General features: G+C 49.0%; 1 protein-coding gene across 1 annotated transcript in view; it reads right to left on the bottom strand.

Annotated features, from left to right (window-relative positions):
* Positions 1-16,204: 16,204 nt before the first annotated feature.
* The window catches only part of Ass1 (argininosuccinate synthase 1), a 45,158-nt gene continuing 43,973 nt past the window's right edge, over positions 16,205-17,389 (bottom strand). The window contains exon 16 of the mRNA XM_005321083.3: positions 16,205-16,499. Within this exon, the coding sequence (XP_005321140.1) occupies positions 16,454-16,499 (46 nt within the window). The 3' untranslated portion in view covers positions 16,205-16,453. The remainder of the gene's footprint in view (positions 16,500-17,389) is intronic.

Genomic DNA, 17,389 nt, shown 5'->3' with positions numbered 1-17,389 from the left:
CTCAGGCTGTCCCTGCACCCCCCCTTGGAGCCTCCCAAATCTCTCCAAATGCCAGGAGGCCCCGTCATCCCAACACCTAAGCTTGCTCCTCCACCCCCGTCCCCCAGCTCCACGGACAGGGCAGAGTACATAGGATGCGGGCACAGGTGAGTCTTGAATGCCCATGACTGTCTGCCCCAGCTGGTGGCACGAGTCCCTTCCTGAGTCACACGCCAGTGGAAGGAGCCCTGGGCACTGAGCGTGAGTCCCAAAACTCCCCAGGGACTCATCAACCCCAGCCTCCGGCTGGAGTGTGTCACCCTTGGGCCACTTGAACCCCGAGTAAGGACACCCCAGCCCTTCCTTCTGCCTCGGCACACACCCACCACAGTCCCCCCGGGCTGCCCTGGGCCGCTGAGGACGGGCCTCTGTCCTCATGAAGGGCTGGGCAGGGTGGCGAGGCCCAGGTAGGAGCGTGAACACTAGTGCTGGCCGAGCAGGGCCTGCCAGTAGGTGACATGGACATAAGTAGATGAGGCACCAGGGACACACAGCCACACTGGGAGAGTCCGCGTGGCAGCTTCTCCAGCCTCGGCAGTCTGGTCAGCCTGGTCCAGATGGAGAAGCCGCGATTCACAGCAGCTTCATGGCATCTTGACTGAGTGGCCCGCTAGGTCCCTGGGTGGGGGCACTAATGTCATGATCAGTCACAATTGGTGCTTTCCCCACCCCAGGGTCAGGGTGGGGAGAGGCTGGTGGGACAGTTGCCAGGTGTCCATCCTGATTCGAGCTCTTGGTGGACACCAACCATTCCCCATGACAACCCTCTAAGATCAGCACTACATTTGGGCCTGCTTTATTTTTTATTTTTATTTTATTTTTTTTTTTAAGAGAGAGTGAGAGAGGGGAGAGAGAATTTTTAATATTTATTTTTTAGTTCTCGGTGGACACAACATCTTTGTTGGTATGTGGTGCTGAGGATGGAACCCGGGTCGCACGCATGCCAGGCGAGCGCGCTACCGCCTGAGCCACATCCCCAGCCCTGGGCCTGTTTTAAAGACGGGAGACTGAGTCCTGTGAGAGGAAGCAGTTGGCGGCTCCTCCCAGCTCTGCTCATCGCTGATGGTCCCCACACTGCAGGAGCCCTCAAGGGTGCGGCAGCTCTGGCCATCCGCCCCAGGGGGCTTCCAGGTGTGGGGGGGTGTGTGGCCCCGTCTGCAGGGTGGGTCCCCGTTACAGACATCCCCCGTCCTAGGAGCACCTGGAAGCCCTGCTCTCACGCTCCTGCCAATGACGTCTGGGCCTGCGGTTCTGAATCACCACAGACATCAGAATCACCGGGCAGCTGGTTAGACAGGTGGGTTTCTGGGCCCCAGACTCAGGAATCTGCCCGTTTAACAGGCAGCACCACATCTCCCATGCCAAGGCCACTTGCCACTTCACAAGCCACAGAGGACATCAGCCCGAGTCCTTGCCTCTTGGCCGGTCCAAGCTGGCCCAGAACCCCAGCTAGTGTCCTGAAACCGTGCCTGGAATCCTGGGGCCTGTCCCTGCAGAGCCCTCTGGGTCTCATCAGCAGGAGCCCCCGGGACCCCCTGGAGGAGAAATCAGGAGGGGGCTTTGCCTTCAAGGGCGTAAAGGACCTATGACGGAGAGGACCCCTGTCTACTTAAGGGGTCTTTGCACTCAAGCCCTTGGCTTTACAGTTGGGCAAACCAAGGCCTAAAAAGGGCAAGGCACCTGCCACGGTCCCACGGCCAGTTTGTAGGAGCCAGTTCAGCAGCTTCCCAGGGGCCAGGCTGCTTGGGTATCAGGGGTCTTGGGATCCCACCACCACGGGGTTGGTCCTCACTGCTGGGTTTCCGCAGGGCTCTGAGGAAGAGGAGCTCACAGAGCCCTTGAAATGGGGGGCTGGTGTCAGCGGGGTGGACGGGGTGAAGCTGGCCGGTGCGCAGCGTCGGAGAGTGGGGCGCCTGTGGCCAACCCTGATGGCCCCCAACTGTACCTTTCTTAACCGCATGGACCCAGCTCGTACCCACCCCGACACACCTGAGGGGCGAGTTTGGCCCAAGGCCGTAGGTTTGCAGGTCACAGTCCGTGTCCCTGGCTGGGGAGTGTGCAGAGCTTCCTGGGCCTCACCTAACTGACCGTGAGGCCTTGGGCCAATCACTGGCCTCGGTCTCCCCATCCGTGCTTGGAGGGACTGGGTCAGTATCACCTGAGGCTTGGTACCAGGAGAGCGGTGTTGGACCCCAGCATGCGGAGAGGCCGCTGTGGCTTTAAAAGTGCCTGGAACGCCCTGGTGGCAGCAGTGACAGCAGTGAGCCACTGAGCCGAGCCTGCTGACTGTGGCCACCTGCGGAGCCCTCCACAGCTGGGAAGATTAGTCTCTTCCACTAGACAACACCCATTACCATGTTCCAATAGCCATCACTTCCGCTAGGAGAGCTGCAGATGAGATATTGATTGCGCTGACCCCAGGAGAGCCCTTTCCCCAGCCTGAGAGGCGTGCAGATCAGCTCTGGGCCCAGCTGGCGGCCTGCGGCTCGCGGTTCCAGCGGTCAAGGCCCTCTGGCCTTATCACAGCCACTCACGAGAGCTTCAGGAGCCAGGCGGAGTGCCCAGCGGCCCCACCAGTGGGCCATTGTGGGCTGACCTCCACAGATTAAAGCAGCGTTACACCAGCACTGGGCAGTCAGTGGAAGCTGCGTGGCAGAGGTGACACCATCTCAACAGCGCTCACGGCCCCTGGGGTCTTGGGCCTCTTCCCCAGGCACCCTGGGCGGCTGGCAGCTCCTAACTCCAGTGGAGCTCTGAACCTGGAAAGGGGTTGTCCTGGGCCCTGGCAGCTGGCTGGTTCACAGGGAGGGTGGCACCTGGCCCCTGCCAGTCCACCCGCCCTCTCACCACACAGAACCTCACAGGGCAGGGAGGAGCCCCCGCCTCTCTTGCTCAGGGGTCTCAAGCACAGTGTCCCAGGGCACCAGGGGCACAGGGTGGAGGTTACCCGGTGAGTGACAGGTACAGACCCGTCGGGCAGTCCGCCCAGAGTTGTGCTCTCTACTGTACGAGCGTGTGTTCGGGCATCTACGTAGGTCGTGCCGTGTCACCGATTGCCCTGTCCCATCTGTACCCAGGAAGGTCTTGGCTTTTCAAGGAGGCAGGAGGGCTGGAAGGAGGGGTCTGGCCGGTGACGGGGATACGTCTTCGTGCCCTGGGTCCCGGGGGAGGGCGCAGCTGCCTTCCCGTGTGACTCCAGCTGTTGCTGTACTTCTCTGCACCTCATTGTTCTTAAAAAACAAAACCAAAAAACTCTTTTCTTGAGCTGGGTGCAGGGGGGCCCCTGTGGTCCCCGGTACTTGGGTGGCTTAGGTAGGAAGGTCCCTTGAGCCTGGGTCAGCATAACGGGACGTCCATCCAAAAACCAGAACAAGCGACACCAAGCCCTTTCATTGAAAAGAGGATTTTGAAAATACCCCAAACAGGCGATCCCAGCGAACACTCACACTCCGCCAGCGCCACCTGCTTCCCTCCAAGGTGGTCCCCAGGCACGACCTATGATGGCATCTCTCAGCACGAAGCTGGGAAGGGTAGGAACTTTCCTTAAAGACTCAAGTGGGGGCACCCCTTGAATCCCTTCACAGGCTGTGCTCACGTTTCTAGAATCTTTTTTTTATATCTTATTCTTTTTTTTTTTTTTTTTTTTTAGAGAATTTTTAATTTTTACTTCTTAGTTCTCGGCGGACACAACATCTTTGTTGGTATGTGGTGCTGAGGATCGAACCCGGGCCGCACGCATGCCAGGCGAGCGCGCTACCGCTGAGCCACATCCCCAGCCCACGTTTCTAGAATCTTGCAAAAGCCACTTTGGTTCTTTGTTTTTGCCGTTTATCTGGGTCAGGGTCCCAGGAAGCCGGCACGCTGCTTGGCTGACCTGTCTCTGTGGTTCCCTGTAGTGGACAGGCTCCCACCTGCTCCTCTTCCCTGCTCTTCATCTTTTTTTATGTTTATTTTTTAGCTTTAGGTGGACACAATGTCTTTATTTCGTTTTTATGTGGTGGTGCTGAGGATCGAACCCAGTGCCTCCCGCGTGCCAGGGAGCACTCTGCCCCTGAGCCTCAGCCCCAGCCCCTCTTCATTTGTTAAGGCACCAGGTGTTTGTTCTGGAGAGTTCCCACAATCTGGACTTGGTGGCTGCGTCCTCATGGAGTTCAGGGATCTCTGCCTCTGGGTTTAAGCACATCCTGGGCTGCCTGCTGACCGTGCCCCGGGGGCCTGGTGTTTACGGCACTGCCTTCCAGTCCAGCTCAGCCTGCGTGGACGGCCCAATTCTGAGGAAAAAGGTGGTCAGTGGCTGAGCCCAGGCTCCCTTGCCCAGCCAGTCAGCCTGCAGGCCCAGGTCGGGCTCCCAAGCCCAGCACTACCGCCCTGCCCACCCTGCCCATCCTGCCCTGTCCTGGAGGCTCGCATGAGAATCAGAGGAGGCACTATGGTCTGCTTATGGTGGAATGTGCCAGCTTGGTCCCAGTGTGACCCCTTGAAGAGGTGGGGCCTCGTAGGAGGCGAGTGGTGGTGGAGGTGAGCACCCTGGTGAAGGAGACGGGCTGGGCACAAGAAAGCCAGTGGGCTCCTCCCCATTCTCTTGCTTTCTTGGGCTGGGGACATAGCTCAGTTGGTAGAGTGCTTGCCTTGTGCATAAGGCCCTGGGTTCAATCCTCACCACCACAACAAACAAACAAACAAACAAACAAACAAAAAACACATTCTTTTGCTTTCTCGCTCACCAGGTGACCCCTCTCTCTGCCACCAGATAATGCTATCCCCCATGTGGTGACATAGCCAGGAGACCCTGGCTATGGAGCTGGTGCCATCCTATTGGTTTCCAGTCACCATAATAGTGTGCTAATGATACCTCTTTGCTTTATAAGTCGGTCTCAGGTTTTCTGTTATAGCCACATGGAATGGACTGAGACAGGAGGTAAAGTCCTGCCCTTCCAAGAGCTCCATGGCTCCAGCTCCCTTCACAGGGTGGGGGAGCCTCATGACTTCTGCATTCCTGCGCTCTAGGAGCCCTGGTGAGCGCATGGGGGCTGTTCTTCAGCAAGGGTGCCCATCCCCTGTTGCAGTTCCACATCCTTCCAGCCAAGACCAGATCAACCCTCAACCCTCAACCCTCAGGAGTCAACCCCAGCCATCATTACTATTTTTATTTTGGGCAGTGCTGGGGATGGAGCCCAGGGCCCTGAGAATTCGAGGCAAGCGCTACAATGAGTTACACTCCCAGCCCCCAAGTCACCGTCTTTACAGTTGACAATTGAAGTTTTGATGTCCCTTCACTCATATTGTCACCTGAACCTACCATATCTGGTTGAACGTCACCCACCACCAGGTCACGTCCTTGCAAACCCATGTGCTGCTAATTCCACTGAATATTGTCTCATTTTCAGTGATACAAAATTCTTCCCAATAATGACGATCAGTGCGTAATGATTCCAACATGTGTCACAAACCTGGATGAAGGATCATGAAACACAAAGTAAAAGTGTATCGTAAATGTGTCTCTTCTTGGGACCGAATGGGGACAGTGCCAGCCTTTTCAGCCTTTTTAGCCTGGAGGGTCGGTACCTTTTCATTCTCCCCCCTTGGGGAAGAGGCTGGGTTTCGACACTTTGGGTAGCTGCTGAAGACGGATGGTCAAGTGCCCTTGGAGGCTTCCAGAGCAGGGACAGGAGGACACAGATGGGGCAGATGCAAGTGTCACCGGTGGCTGAGGTGGCCCTGGCTCCCCAGGGAGCAGCTGCCCTGCTCAAGTTTCTTCCCTTGAGACTCGGCGTATGCTGACCATCACCCTGTCCTGGTCCAACAGTGGCCTGGGTGTCCTGGTTCCCCCATGTGCCCTAAGGTGACCTTCTGCTGCCACTCGGGTTCCGGCCACTGTCTGCCCACAGCCCCGACCTTCCATGTCCTCTCGCTGTCCGCCCAGCCCCACCCCATAGTGCCACAGGGGTCTTTTCAAAACATAAACCAAATGTTGTCTCTTCCTTTCTTGCAACTTTCCTAAAACTCCTAGAATAAAGCCCCCAGCCTGGCTGGAAGCCCAGACGCTCAGCGCCCTCTGCCCCTCTGGACACAGCCCTGTTGGTCTTTGTCTCCATTCCTCAGAGAAGCCGCTGCCTTCCTTCCCCAGGGCCGTGGCTCGCTGGTCGCCCTTCTGTCCTGGACACTCTCTCTTGGTCTGCTCTCACGGTACTCAGTCTCTTCCTGGCCTCCGTGAACTTCAGAGCTCCCCGCTGCCTGCCCTTCGGCTTCGGCTTCAATGACACCCGCATTGCTATTCTCGCAGAGCATGGCAGGAAGCAGCCTTATCTTTGGAATCCTCCTTTAACAGCCTCTTGATCAGCCTGGCTCTTGGGTAAAGGATGGTCTTGTCTTGGTTCTCCCCAAGGCGAGAACCTGACGGGAGTTACGGTTAGGACTGGGAAATACCCTCTGAGCCAGTGGAGGCTGCAGAGAGATTCACTCCTTCAACAGATATTTCCCGAGCACCTGTTAGGATCTCAGCTCCTGGGACACAGCGTGAACAAGACAGACGTAGTCTCTGCTTACATGGAGCATCCTGTCTGATGGAAGAGACACTCCACAGTGCCTAGCACCCGCTACAAATTACCAGGTACACAGAGCAAATCAATGGTGATAGGTGCGGTGGAGGAGAGAAGAGCAGGGTCATTAGTCAGAATGAGTCTTTGGCATCTGGGGAAGATATTCCAGGAAGGACTTGGCTGATTTGAGAAACAGCAAGTGGGACAAGGCTGCAGCCGAGAGAGGGAAGGGAAGGGAGGGGAGAAGGGGGAAGCCTGGAGCCAGATCATGTGGGGCTTGTAGGCCGAGTAGGAGTTGAGCTGTCTGTTGTGGCACAGGGAGCGGCCCAGAGCTTGGTGCATTCATTCTTCCTCTTGAGTTTGTAGGAGAGCAGTCTGGGAGGTCCTTCTGCTGGCCCCGTACAGGGACGTTTGTACAGCTGCTGCCACCACGGCTGGACTGGGTCTGGGGGTCCGGGTGGTCACACGTGCAGTCTGGTGTTGGGTCTGGCTGGAGTAACAACTTTGGGCTTTATGCTGAGACGGGAGCTAATTGTGGTCGGGGGTCTGCTCAGCAAGGGCCAGGAAGTTTGCGACTATGTTAATGAGAGACTGAGTGACCTCAGCCAGGATGGCCAAAGGTATCGGGTTCGATTATTGTTATAGAGAAAAATATCACCTTCTACTTCTGCCCACGAGGGAGTGAGATGGCCCAGAAATACACTCCCCCTGGAAACAAGAGAAAATTGGCCGAAACCCAGGGAATGGCTATTTTTAGACACTCAACAATGGCAAGTACAGGATTGTGAGTCCGGAGAGAAGGGAAAGGACAGAGGGAGCCCTGCCATCACCTGCGTTCTGCCCAGAGGACAATTCCAAACTAAGAAAGGGAAGGGCTGGCAGAGCAGTGATCCTGCAGAGGGGCAGCTGTGGGCGGGGCTCGGGGCGGGGCTCGGGGCGGGGCTCGGGGGCGGGGCTAGAGGGGCGGGGCTCGGGGCGGGGCTGGGGACCCAGGAGCCCAGGTGTCTGCAGTTGGTCTCTGGTGAGAAGGCTGCTGGCCGCCGTGAGTCCGGCAAGGAGCTGGGGTTTGAATATATTTGTCCTTCTAAAACCCATGTGGAAACGTGATTGCCGTAGTGGTGTGGTCATGGTGGGACTTCAAGAGGTGATCAGGTCCTTAATACACCTTTCCTGAGGGAGTGAGAGCGTGCTCTCTCCAGGCTGGATTCGCTTCTGCAAGAGGAGGTTGTTACAAAGTACAGCTGTCCCTCTCTCACAGTTGTTCTGCCGTGAGTTAAAGCAGCATGCAACCCTCACCAGACGTAGCACCATGTTCTTGGACTTCTCAACCTCCAGAACCTGGAGCCCAAAAAAATGCCTTTCCTTTATAAATCACCCAGTCTCGGGTATTCTGTTATAGCAACAGAAACACACCAAGACACAAAGGGAGAAAAAAATTACTGGAAATCTCATACAGGACTAAGAACTTCTGAATTCCCTCAAGCTAGAGTGGAGAGACCTCACTGAATGCAAGAGTCATTGGTGGGAACCCCAGAAAGAACACACCTGAGAAGTTGATTTAGAATAAAGACCAGACCTGCCCTGAACAGGTTCAGAGGAAATCTTGAAAAGATCAAACTAATCTCCAAATAGTTGAACAGGTTTCCAAAAGAAGTCTAATATCTGTTAAGGGGATATGAGAAAATTTAGTACTCAGTAATGCAAAATTTACAATGCTAAGCATCCAGTTTTAAAAAATCACAAAATAACTGGGTGTGGTGGTGCATGCCCATAATCCCAGTGGCTTTGGAGGCTGAGGCAGGAGGACTGCAAGTTCAAAGCCAGCCTCAGCAAGTTAGCAAGGTCCTAAGCAACTCAGTGATACCCTGTCTCTAAATAAAATACATAAAAAGGTCTGGGGATGTGGCTCAGTGGTTGAGTGCCCCTGGGTTCAATCCCCAGTACCAAAAAAAAAAAAAAAAATCACAAAATATATAAAGTAGAAAATGTGAAGCATTGCCAGGAGAAAAAACAGTCAAAGAAAAAATCAGTAAACTTGAAGACATATCAGCAGATATCGTACAGAATGAAGCTCAGAGAGAAGTAGACTTAATGCAGATGGAGGAAGAGGAGGACTGGGAAGCCTGAAGAATTTCGCTTCAGGGACCTACAAGGCAATTCAAGTGGTCTAGGGTGCTTATAATTAGGTCTCCAGAAAGGGGGAGGCAAAGGAGCAGTAGGGTGCCCTAGCTTCAATTCCTAGAGAGAGAGAGAGAGAGAGAGAGAGAGAGAGAGAGAGAGAGAGAGAGAAGAGCCATTACATATAAAGAAAAAATGGAAAGGTAAGTTTTTCTTTTCTTTTTCTTTTTCTTTTTTTTTTAAATTCTGGGTACTGGGGATTGAACTCAGGGGGTCTTGACCACTGAGCCCCATCCCCAGCCCTATTCTGTATTTTATTCAGAGACAGGGTCTCACTGTTTTGCTGAGGTTTTGCTGAGGCTGGCTTTGGACTTGTGATCCTCTGCCTCAGCCTCCCAAGCAACTGGGATTACAAGCCTGCACCATTGTGCCTGGTGAAAGGTAAGTTTTAACTACACTGATCAAGTATGAAAGAGAGGACACAAGTGAGTAATGAAGAGAGATATCACAATCAATCCTGCAGACATAAAAAGGATAATAAGGGAAATTATGAAGAACTCCAATAAAATTTACAACTTAGATGAAATGAGTAAATTCCTCAAAAGAAATAAATTACTCAAAGTTGACAAGAGGAAGTAGACAACTTGAAATACATTATGTAAATGAAAGAAACTGATTTTATATTCTTTAAAATATATTTTTAAAATTGTCGATGGACCTTTATTTAATTTATTAATTTATTTATATGTGGTGCTGAGGATTGAACCAAGTGCCTTACACATGGTAGGCAGGTGCTCTGCCACTAAGCAACAACCCCAGCCTGATTTTATGTTTTAAAAGCATCCCACAAAATGTGGATGTGTAACCGATGTGATTCTGCAATCTGTATTTGGGGTAAAAATGGGAGTTCATAACCCACTTGAATCTAATGTATGAAATATGATATGTCAAGAGCTTTGTAATGTTTTGAACAACCAATAAAAAAATAAAAATAAAAATAAGTAAAATAAAAGCATCCCACAAAGAAAACTTCAGGCTCTGAAGACTTCGCTAATGAACTATATCAAGTATTTATGAAAGGTAATTCCAACCCTACCCAAGCTCTTTCAGAAAACAGAGGAGATGGGAAGATGCTTCTAGATGCATTTATTTGAGGCCACTTTTACCATAACACAAAAACTAGACAAGTCACAAGAGGATTGAAGATCCATATCCCACATGAACATAGATGGAAAATTATTTAACAAAATTTTAGCAAATTAAGTCCAACAATACCTGTAAAAAGATAATATATCATAATTGAATGGTGTTTATCCTGGGAATGCAAATTTGGTTTCATATTCAAGATGCAATAAATGTAATTTATCACATTAACAGAATACAGGAGAAAACCCATGTGATTGTTTCAAAGAATGTTGAAACAGCATCTGACAAAATTCAACACTGAATTGTGATATTAAAACAATAGCATCGGGCTGGGGTTGTGGCTCAGTGGTACAGCGCTCACCTAGGATGCATGAGGCACTGCGTTCAATCCTCAGCACCACACAAATGTAAAATAAAGATATTGTGTCCACCTAAACTTAAGAATAAATATTACAAAAAACCCCCCAAAAAACAAACAAAAAAAACTCAATAGCATCAAGCCAGGTGTGATGGTGTATGTCTATTATCCCAGGTACCTGGGAGGCTGAGTCAGGAGGACTACAAACTTGAGGACAACCTTGGCAAAGTAGTGAGGCACTATCTCAAAATCATAATGGTAATAGTTATAGTAACAACAACAATAATAAAGACCTAGGGGTGTAGCTCAGTGGTAGAGTACATGCCTAACATGTATGAGACCTTGAATTTGGTTCTCAGAACCACAAACTAAAATTTTGTTCAAGAGTTTTGTGTCTATGTTCATGTGGGATATGAATCTTCCATTCTCTTGTGATGTATTTCGTTTCTGTATTATGGTAAGAGTGGCTACAACAATATCATTAACAACAAACTCTCAACAAACCAGAGATAGACGGGAATTTCTTTGACCAGCCTTATACTAGCATCAAACTCAATGGTGAAAGGCTCAATATTTTCTACCTAAGATCAGAAATAAACTAAAATACTCATTCTCATTACCTCTTTAGAACATATTACTGGTAGTCCAAGATAGTACATAAGGCAAGAAAAAGAAATAGAAGGACTAAAGATCCAAAAAGAAGCAAAATTGCTCTTATTTGCAGATCACATGGTCAAATATTTAGAAAACCTAAAGTATTCTACAAAGTAGATACTAGAAATGTTGAGCAAATTCAGCATTATTGCAGCATACAAGGAGGTCATTTATACAAAAAAATCAACTAAATTTCTATGCACCATCAATAAACAACTAGGAAAAACATTTTAAACTCCATTTAGCTAGCTAGCATAAAAGTAAAATAATTAGTCAACAAATTTAACAAAAACATGTGACTTGCACTTTGAAAATTATAAAATATTGCAAAGGGAAATTAAATAAAACCTAAATAAATGATGAGCTATACCATGTTCATGGATTGGAAATTTTGATATTAAAATAGCAACTCTCCTGGAATTGATCTGTAGTTTTAATGCAATTCAAATAAAAATTCTAGCAAGGTTTAAAAGTAAACAATAATCCATTCTTAACATAATTATATAGAAAGGCAAAGGACCCAGAATAATAATTTTTAAAAATCTTGAAAAAGAGGAATAAGTTTGGAAGACTTATGGTACCTAATTTCAAAACTTACAATAAAGCTACAGTAATCAAGTTACTGTTTGGGGTGTAAAGATAGACATGAATAAATAGATCAATGAAATATCTGTAACTCAAATGATCAATTGATTTTTTTTTCATGGGGGTCTGGGGATTTAATCCAGGGATGCTTTGTCATTGAGCTACATCCCTCATTCTTTTTATTTGAGGTAGGATCTCACTAAGTTGCTCAACGCCTTTGTTGCTGAGGCTGGCCTAAAACTTATGATCCTCAGCCTCCTGAGTCACTGGAATTTCAGGTGTGTGCTACCATGACTGACCCACTGACAAAGATGCAAAGGTAATTTGATAGGGAAAAGATAGACTTTTAAGCAAATTGTACTGGAAGAGCTAAACATCAATATATTAAAAATAAAGCTTGACCCTTAAACACAACCAACACAAAATGAACTCTAAATGTATCAAGGATTTAATTCTACAAAAGACATGCATTAGAAGAAGTATTTTTAAAAGTTCTTCAGTGGAAGGAAAATGATATAGTCGGAAACTGATTTACACAATGGAATGCAGAGCACCAGAAACGGAAAGACATAAATAGATATAAACCATTCTGTTCTTGTTTCAACTTTTTAAAACGATTTGGCTGTCTAAAGCAAAAAATAATAGCAATTTATTATAGGTTTGTTTGTTAATATACTATTAACTGGGTACACCCAGCCCACAGAGTTTTGCAGAAGTAATATGTATGACAGCTAAAAGCACAAAGTGAAATGTTCTGAGGTTGCAATGTTGCAGGGTCTTAGATTACAGTTTCAGTGGCATATAATATTAATTGAAGGTAGCCTGAGGTATATTAAGGTTTTACATAGTAAATTCAAGAGAAGCCACTAAGAAAGTAATAAGAAGTATACCTAAAAAGCCAAGTTCTAAAAATTTTTTCAATTAAATCCAACAAAACACAGAAAAAAAGTAATTTAGAATATGGAGAAAACTAAATCTATAATTGCAGAAAGGTTAAGTAGTCAGAGAATGTCCATGTGATGGAATATTATATAGATGTTTAAAATGTTTATGGAGAGTTTTTAAATTTTGTTTGTAGTTGTTGATGTTGATGGACGTTTATTTTATCTATTTGTATATGGTGCTGAGGATCAAACCCATTGCTTTTCACATGCTAGGCAAGCGCTGTACCATTGAGCTACAACTTCAGCCCTATGGAGAGTTATTCATGGTGTAGAAAAAGGTGTCTCAGCACAGTAGGTAGCATGTCAGTCTCATAATGGTGTAGAAAAGTGTTTATGATAAATGTCAACAATTTAAAAGCAGGATGCAAAGTGTATATATTAAAGTATAAACATATGAAGTACACACTTACAATTTAAAGTATAAATATAAAGTATACATTTATATAGTATAGAATGTAAAATATTGGAACTGCATGGACCATCTCCTGCACTGAGGGTGGAGCTCAGTGGTAGACTGTGTGTTTGCCATGCATGAGATGCTGGGCTCAGTCTCCGGCACACACACACACACACACACATACACACACACACACACACACTATATGTGTGTGTGTGTGTGTGTATTTATTTATTTATTTATTTATTTACACTTTATCTAAATAATGCTGCAAAAGTATTGTGAGCATAGAAACATGTGACAAAAAGAAATATACCAAATATAAGCAGTTTGGTGTTTCTTTTTTCTTTTTTTTTTTTAGTTGTAGTTGGATGCAATACCTTGATTTTATTTATTTATTTTTATGTGTTGCTGAGGATGGAACCCAGGGCCTCGCACGTGCTAGGCAAGTGCTCCACCCCGAGCCACAACCCCATCCCAGAGTTTGGTGTCTCTAACTGGGTAGTGAGACAATGGGTAAGTTTTTCTCTGAGTTTTCTTTCCTTTTTCTTTCTTTCTTTCTTTCTTTCTTTCTTTTTTTTTTTTTTTAAGATTCAGCTTTTCAACATGGTTGGAGATCTGAGTTTGGTACTTGGTTCTGTCACCTGTTAGCTGAGTGGCCTTGGGCAAATCCATTTCTCTGCATAGCAGTGCTTTCTCTGCAAAACCAAGACAAAGGTGTCAACCCCATATGTTGTTTTGAAATTCATTGACAAGGGCTGGGGATGTGGCTCAAGCGGTAGCGCGCTTGCCTGGCATGCGTGCGGCCCAGGTTCGATCCTCAGCACCACATACCAACAAAGATGTTGTGTCCGCCGAGAACTAAAAAATAAAAAAATGTTGGAAATTCTCTTCTCTCTCTCCTCTCCTCTCACTTTCTCTTTAAAAAAAAAAAATTCATTGACAATATGGGAATAAAGTGTATAGCAAAGTATCAAAAGTATCAGCATGAATTTTTTTTAATATTCCTGGAGTCATTCATTATTACCATGGGCATTTACAATCATAGAAAATAAGTTTTAAAAAGCAAACCTTGGGGCTGGGGATGTGGCTCAAGTGGTAGCGCGCTCGCCTGGCATGCGTGCGGCCCGGGTTCGATCCTCAGCACCACATACCAACAAAGATGTTGTGTCTGCCAAGAACTAAAAGATAAATATTAAAAATTCTCTCTCTCTCTCTCTCTCTCTCTCTCTCTCCTCTCTCACTCTCTCTTTAAAAAAAAAAAAAGAAAAGAAATGTCACCGTAAAACCATGACGCAAAGAAAAGATCACTAACTCCAATTTTAAATCAAATTAAAGCAAGCCTGTAATTCTGGCCAGGACTGTCTCTCCTGAAATCCTTGGGTTAGGGGACAGTCCCCAGCTCTCTAGGAGCACAGTTTTATAGCACAAAAAGCTGCAAAGTGTGTATGTGTGTGTGTGTGTGTGTGTGTGTGTGTGTGTGTGTGTGTGTGTTGAGACCTTACAGATAACAGGATTTGACAAGCATAATACAAAGGCAGAGAGTAGGTAATGATCTAAATGGTTCAACACTTCCAGGTAGGGAGTAAATTTAGATCCCACACCAGAATGTATGAGGCCCCGCAGAGGTATCAGAGAGGGTTGCTCTGGTCAGGGAAAGCCAGGCATTCCAAGCAAGTTTAGAAATCGCGGTCACTTATAGTAAAACAGAAATCAGCTTTTCATGACTTTGTGACGAGACGGCTCCCACTCTTCAGAGGGAATCAGGCTGGGTTCATCAGTCACCAGGTTCCATGAAGTTCCAGGATGGACCTTGTAAGCTCCTTGCTGAGCATCTGGATGGCCATCTTAAGTGACAGCGGCATTTCTGAGAAGGCCTCACTACTCCCTCACACCAACCCCACCCTTAACCGCCTGCTTTAGGACCCGCCTGGCTCTGACTCCTGAGCCTGCCCCTAAGAGTCCAGAACCTACATCTATGGGGAGATGGCTCTCTGCCCAGCTCGTCTTCACTCCTCGCTCCCTCTCCTGGCTCCTCGCTTTCCTCTGACACCTGAACCCCTGCCCCTCTCCCCTGCCTTCCTTCTCCCCTCCTCCTCCCTCTGCTTTTCCAGGATCCTGGATCCACGGGACTAGGTTGCTGGCCGTGGGCTGTGACAAAGCAGAGGCCTTCTGTGAGGCCAAAGCAGTGACAAAGCCCCTTCAAACTTTGATTCTGTGGTCAGACCAGAGTAACAGGCGTGAGTTCATCAGAAGGGATAGGAAAGGGGAAGAGGGGACACTCTCAAGGGAGACAGTGGACCTCCCAGAGAGGAGGGGGACGGCGGGCCCCTCCTGCCCCAGTTTTACTGGGGGTCCCTCTCAAGCCCGTCTTCTGACTGCAGCATAGGAGCTGCCCGGAGCTCCACGAGAGGGAGGCGTGGTGCTCAGAGTTGACTTCAGGGAAATCAAGTCCCCTGTGTGGGTTTGCTATGGTCTCCCCTGTTTTTGTCACAATTTCCCCTTAATTGGCTCATCACCCTTTGGACAGTCCCCACCGAGCTTTTTGTGGTCATTTGGATGTCAGGGGACAGGGGTTGGGATGGAGTCTTGCATCGTTTCGGGAGGGTCCGGGCCACCTGGTAGGGCATGACCTGATCTTAAAACAAGAGTTTTACTTAAGGGGAGGAGGCCGTGGCTGGGGAGGTTGACACACCAAGCCCCCTTCTTCCAGGTGCTTATCTGCTCCCCAGGGTCGCCAGCCGTCCAGCTCGCCCGACCCGGACCCATTAACACTCAGGCCGGATCTTGAAGTGAGGTTCTGATTGGCCCAGCCCAGGTCAGGTGTCCAGCCACAGCCCAATCAGATGCGGCCAAGGGGGCGGGGTCATGGCACAGGCCCCAGGACTGGCTGCACAGGGAACGGTGCGGACCGTCCGCAGGGCGCCCACTCCATTCTGTGCCAGCTCCTTCCTTCTCTCTGCCCTGCTTCTCACTGCATATTTTAGGCTGCTCTAGGCCAATCATAAGCCACTTTGCTGAGGGGTGAAGGTGGGATATGGTCAGTCGGGGATGCCATATCAGGGGTTCCCTGTGGGTCTCGGGCAAAGGCGCACCCTAGGAAATGGCTATGTGCCCATCATGCTCCCAAGCAGGTCATTGAACCTCTCCATGGCTTCCCTGGCACATGCCACAGGGTCACTGTTGGAGACAAGTTCCCAGGCTGTTGGGTTGGGGTCTGCCCCGCACTGGGACTTCTGGAGTTTTTGCTGGAGGAGAGAGGGGTCCGTTCTGCCAGTAAACACCTTCTCTGGCACATGGAGGCCCCACGCAGCACTTGAATCAGAAAACACAGGTTGGGTAAGGAAAGCACGATTTTACACACACACACACACACACACACACACACACACACACACCCCTCGGTAGAAATAAAGAAACAAAAGACATATCTTTTTTTTATTTGTCATTTCAGAGCTCCCCCCCTGCAGCCACCCCCACCCTTCTCTTCAATGACCACTTTTTCAGGCTACAAGGGACCAGGGAACAAAGCTGGGGCCCAGGGCAACCCTCCGAGGCTGCCAGGCCGGGAGAACAAGTCACAATTACAAATGATCACAACAATTAGCGCCTGTACTTGGGCAAGGGCAGAGTGAGGAGGCCCTGCTCCTCCTGTCAGCAGGCCTATTTGGCTCTATTTGGCGGTGACCTTGCTCTGGAGCCGGTGATATTCCTTCAGCCTGGAAACCAGATTCAAAACAAAGAAAAATGTAAATCAACAGTAACAACAGGGCACTCAGCTCAATTAGTCCAGGCAGGACCCCGTGGGGGCAGCTGTGTGTTAAGATGTTTGAGAAGTTGTCTTTTTCTTCTCTCCACTCTCCCATCCTGGCCCCTCCTGCCCTCCAATCAGGCTAAGGTAATTAATTTATCTTAGGGGGAAAACATGATTGTCATTGTTGAAGACAAAGCGTTTAACTGGCAATGGGAGAAAGGAAGAGGCCATTATGAAATCCCGGTGTGTGCTGGGCCATTTAAAAGGGTTCACAGAGTCATCCAATACACAGGAGGGCCTAGAGGGTGGGGGAGGGGGAGGTGACTGCAGGGTGGTCCTGCTGGAGTCTGTGGCTGAGGTGACTCCAGGGAAGAGAGACTGACTCTGGGGGAGAAGGGTGGCTCTGTCCCGGGCACATTGCTCTAACCTTCTTCCTGACCCCAAAGCTGGACAGGCAGGCCTTCTACTTCCTAGCTGCGTGACCCAGGACAAGTTACTTAACCACTCTGAGACTGTTTCCAGGGAATTGCAAATTTGGGTAAGGATTAAGTGAGGCACCCAGGACTGAGCCTGGGGTGGGGGCTTAGTCTGCAGTAGCTGCTGGTAATGAATGACCCTATGTGCCCTTGAGGACACTGGCCTTGGACTGGGGGCACCTGCTGCTGGGCACTGGGCTCTTCCTGTGTGCCAGGGTTGCCATGTGCTTGATTCCCCTGAGCTCATAAGGAGCCTTCCCTGCACCTGTCAGCAGGAGTGTTTAACACTGTGACTCGCAGAGGTTGGGAAGGGGTCTGAGACCCTACTGCAAAGCCAGGACTTGAACCTGGGTCTGAGGGACTTCAGACCACATATATC

This window comes from Ictidomys tridecemlineatus, chromosome 4 (assembly GCF_052094955.1).
Source record: "Ictidomys tridecemlineatus isolate mIctTri1 chromosome 4, mIctTri1.hap1, whole genome shotgun sequence".
NCBI classification, from domain to species: domain Eukaryota; kingdom Metazoa; phylum Chordata; class Mammalia; order Rodentia; family Sciuridae; genus Ictidomys; species Ictidomys tridecemlineatus.
The sequence above is the reverse complement of the archived record's forward strand: the minus strand, read 5'-3'. Positions and strand labels throughout refer to the sequence as shown.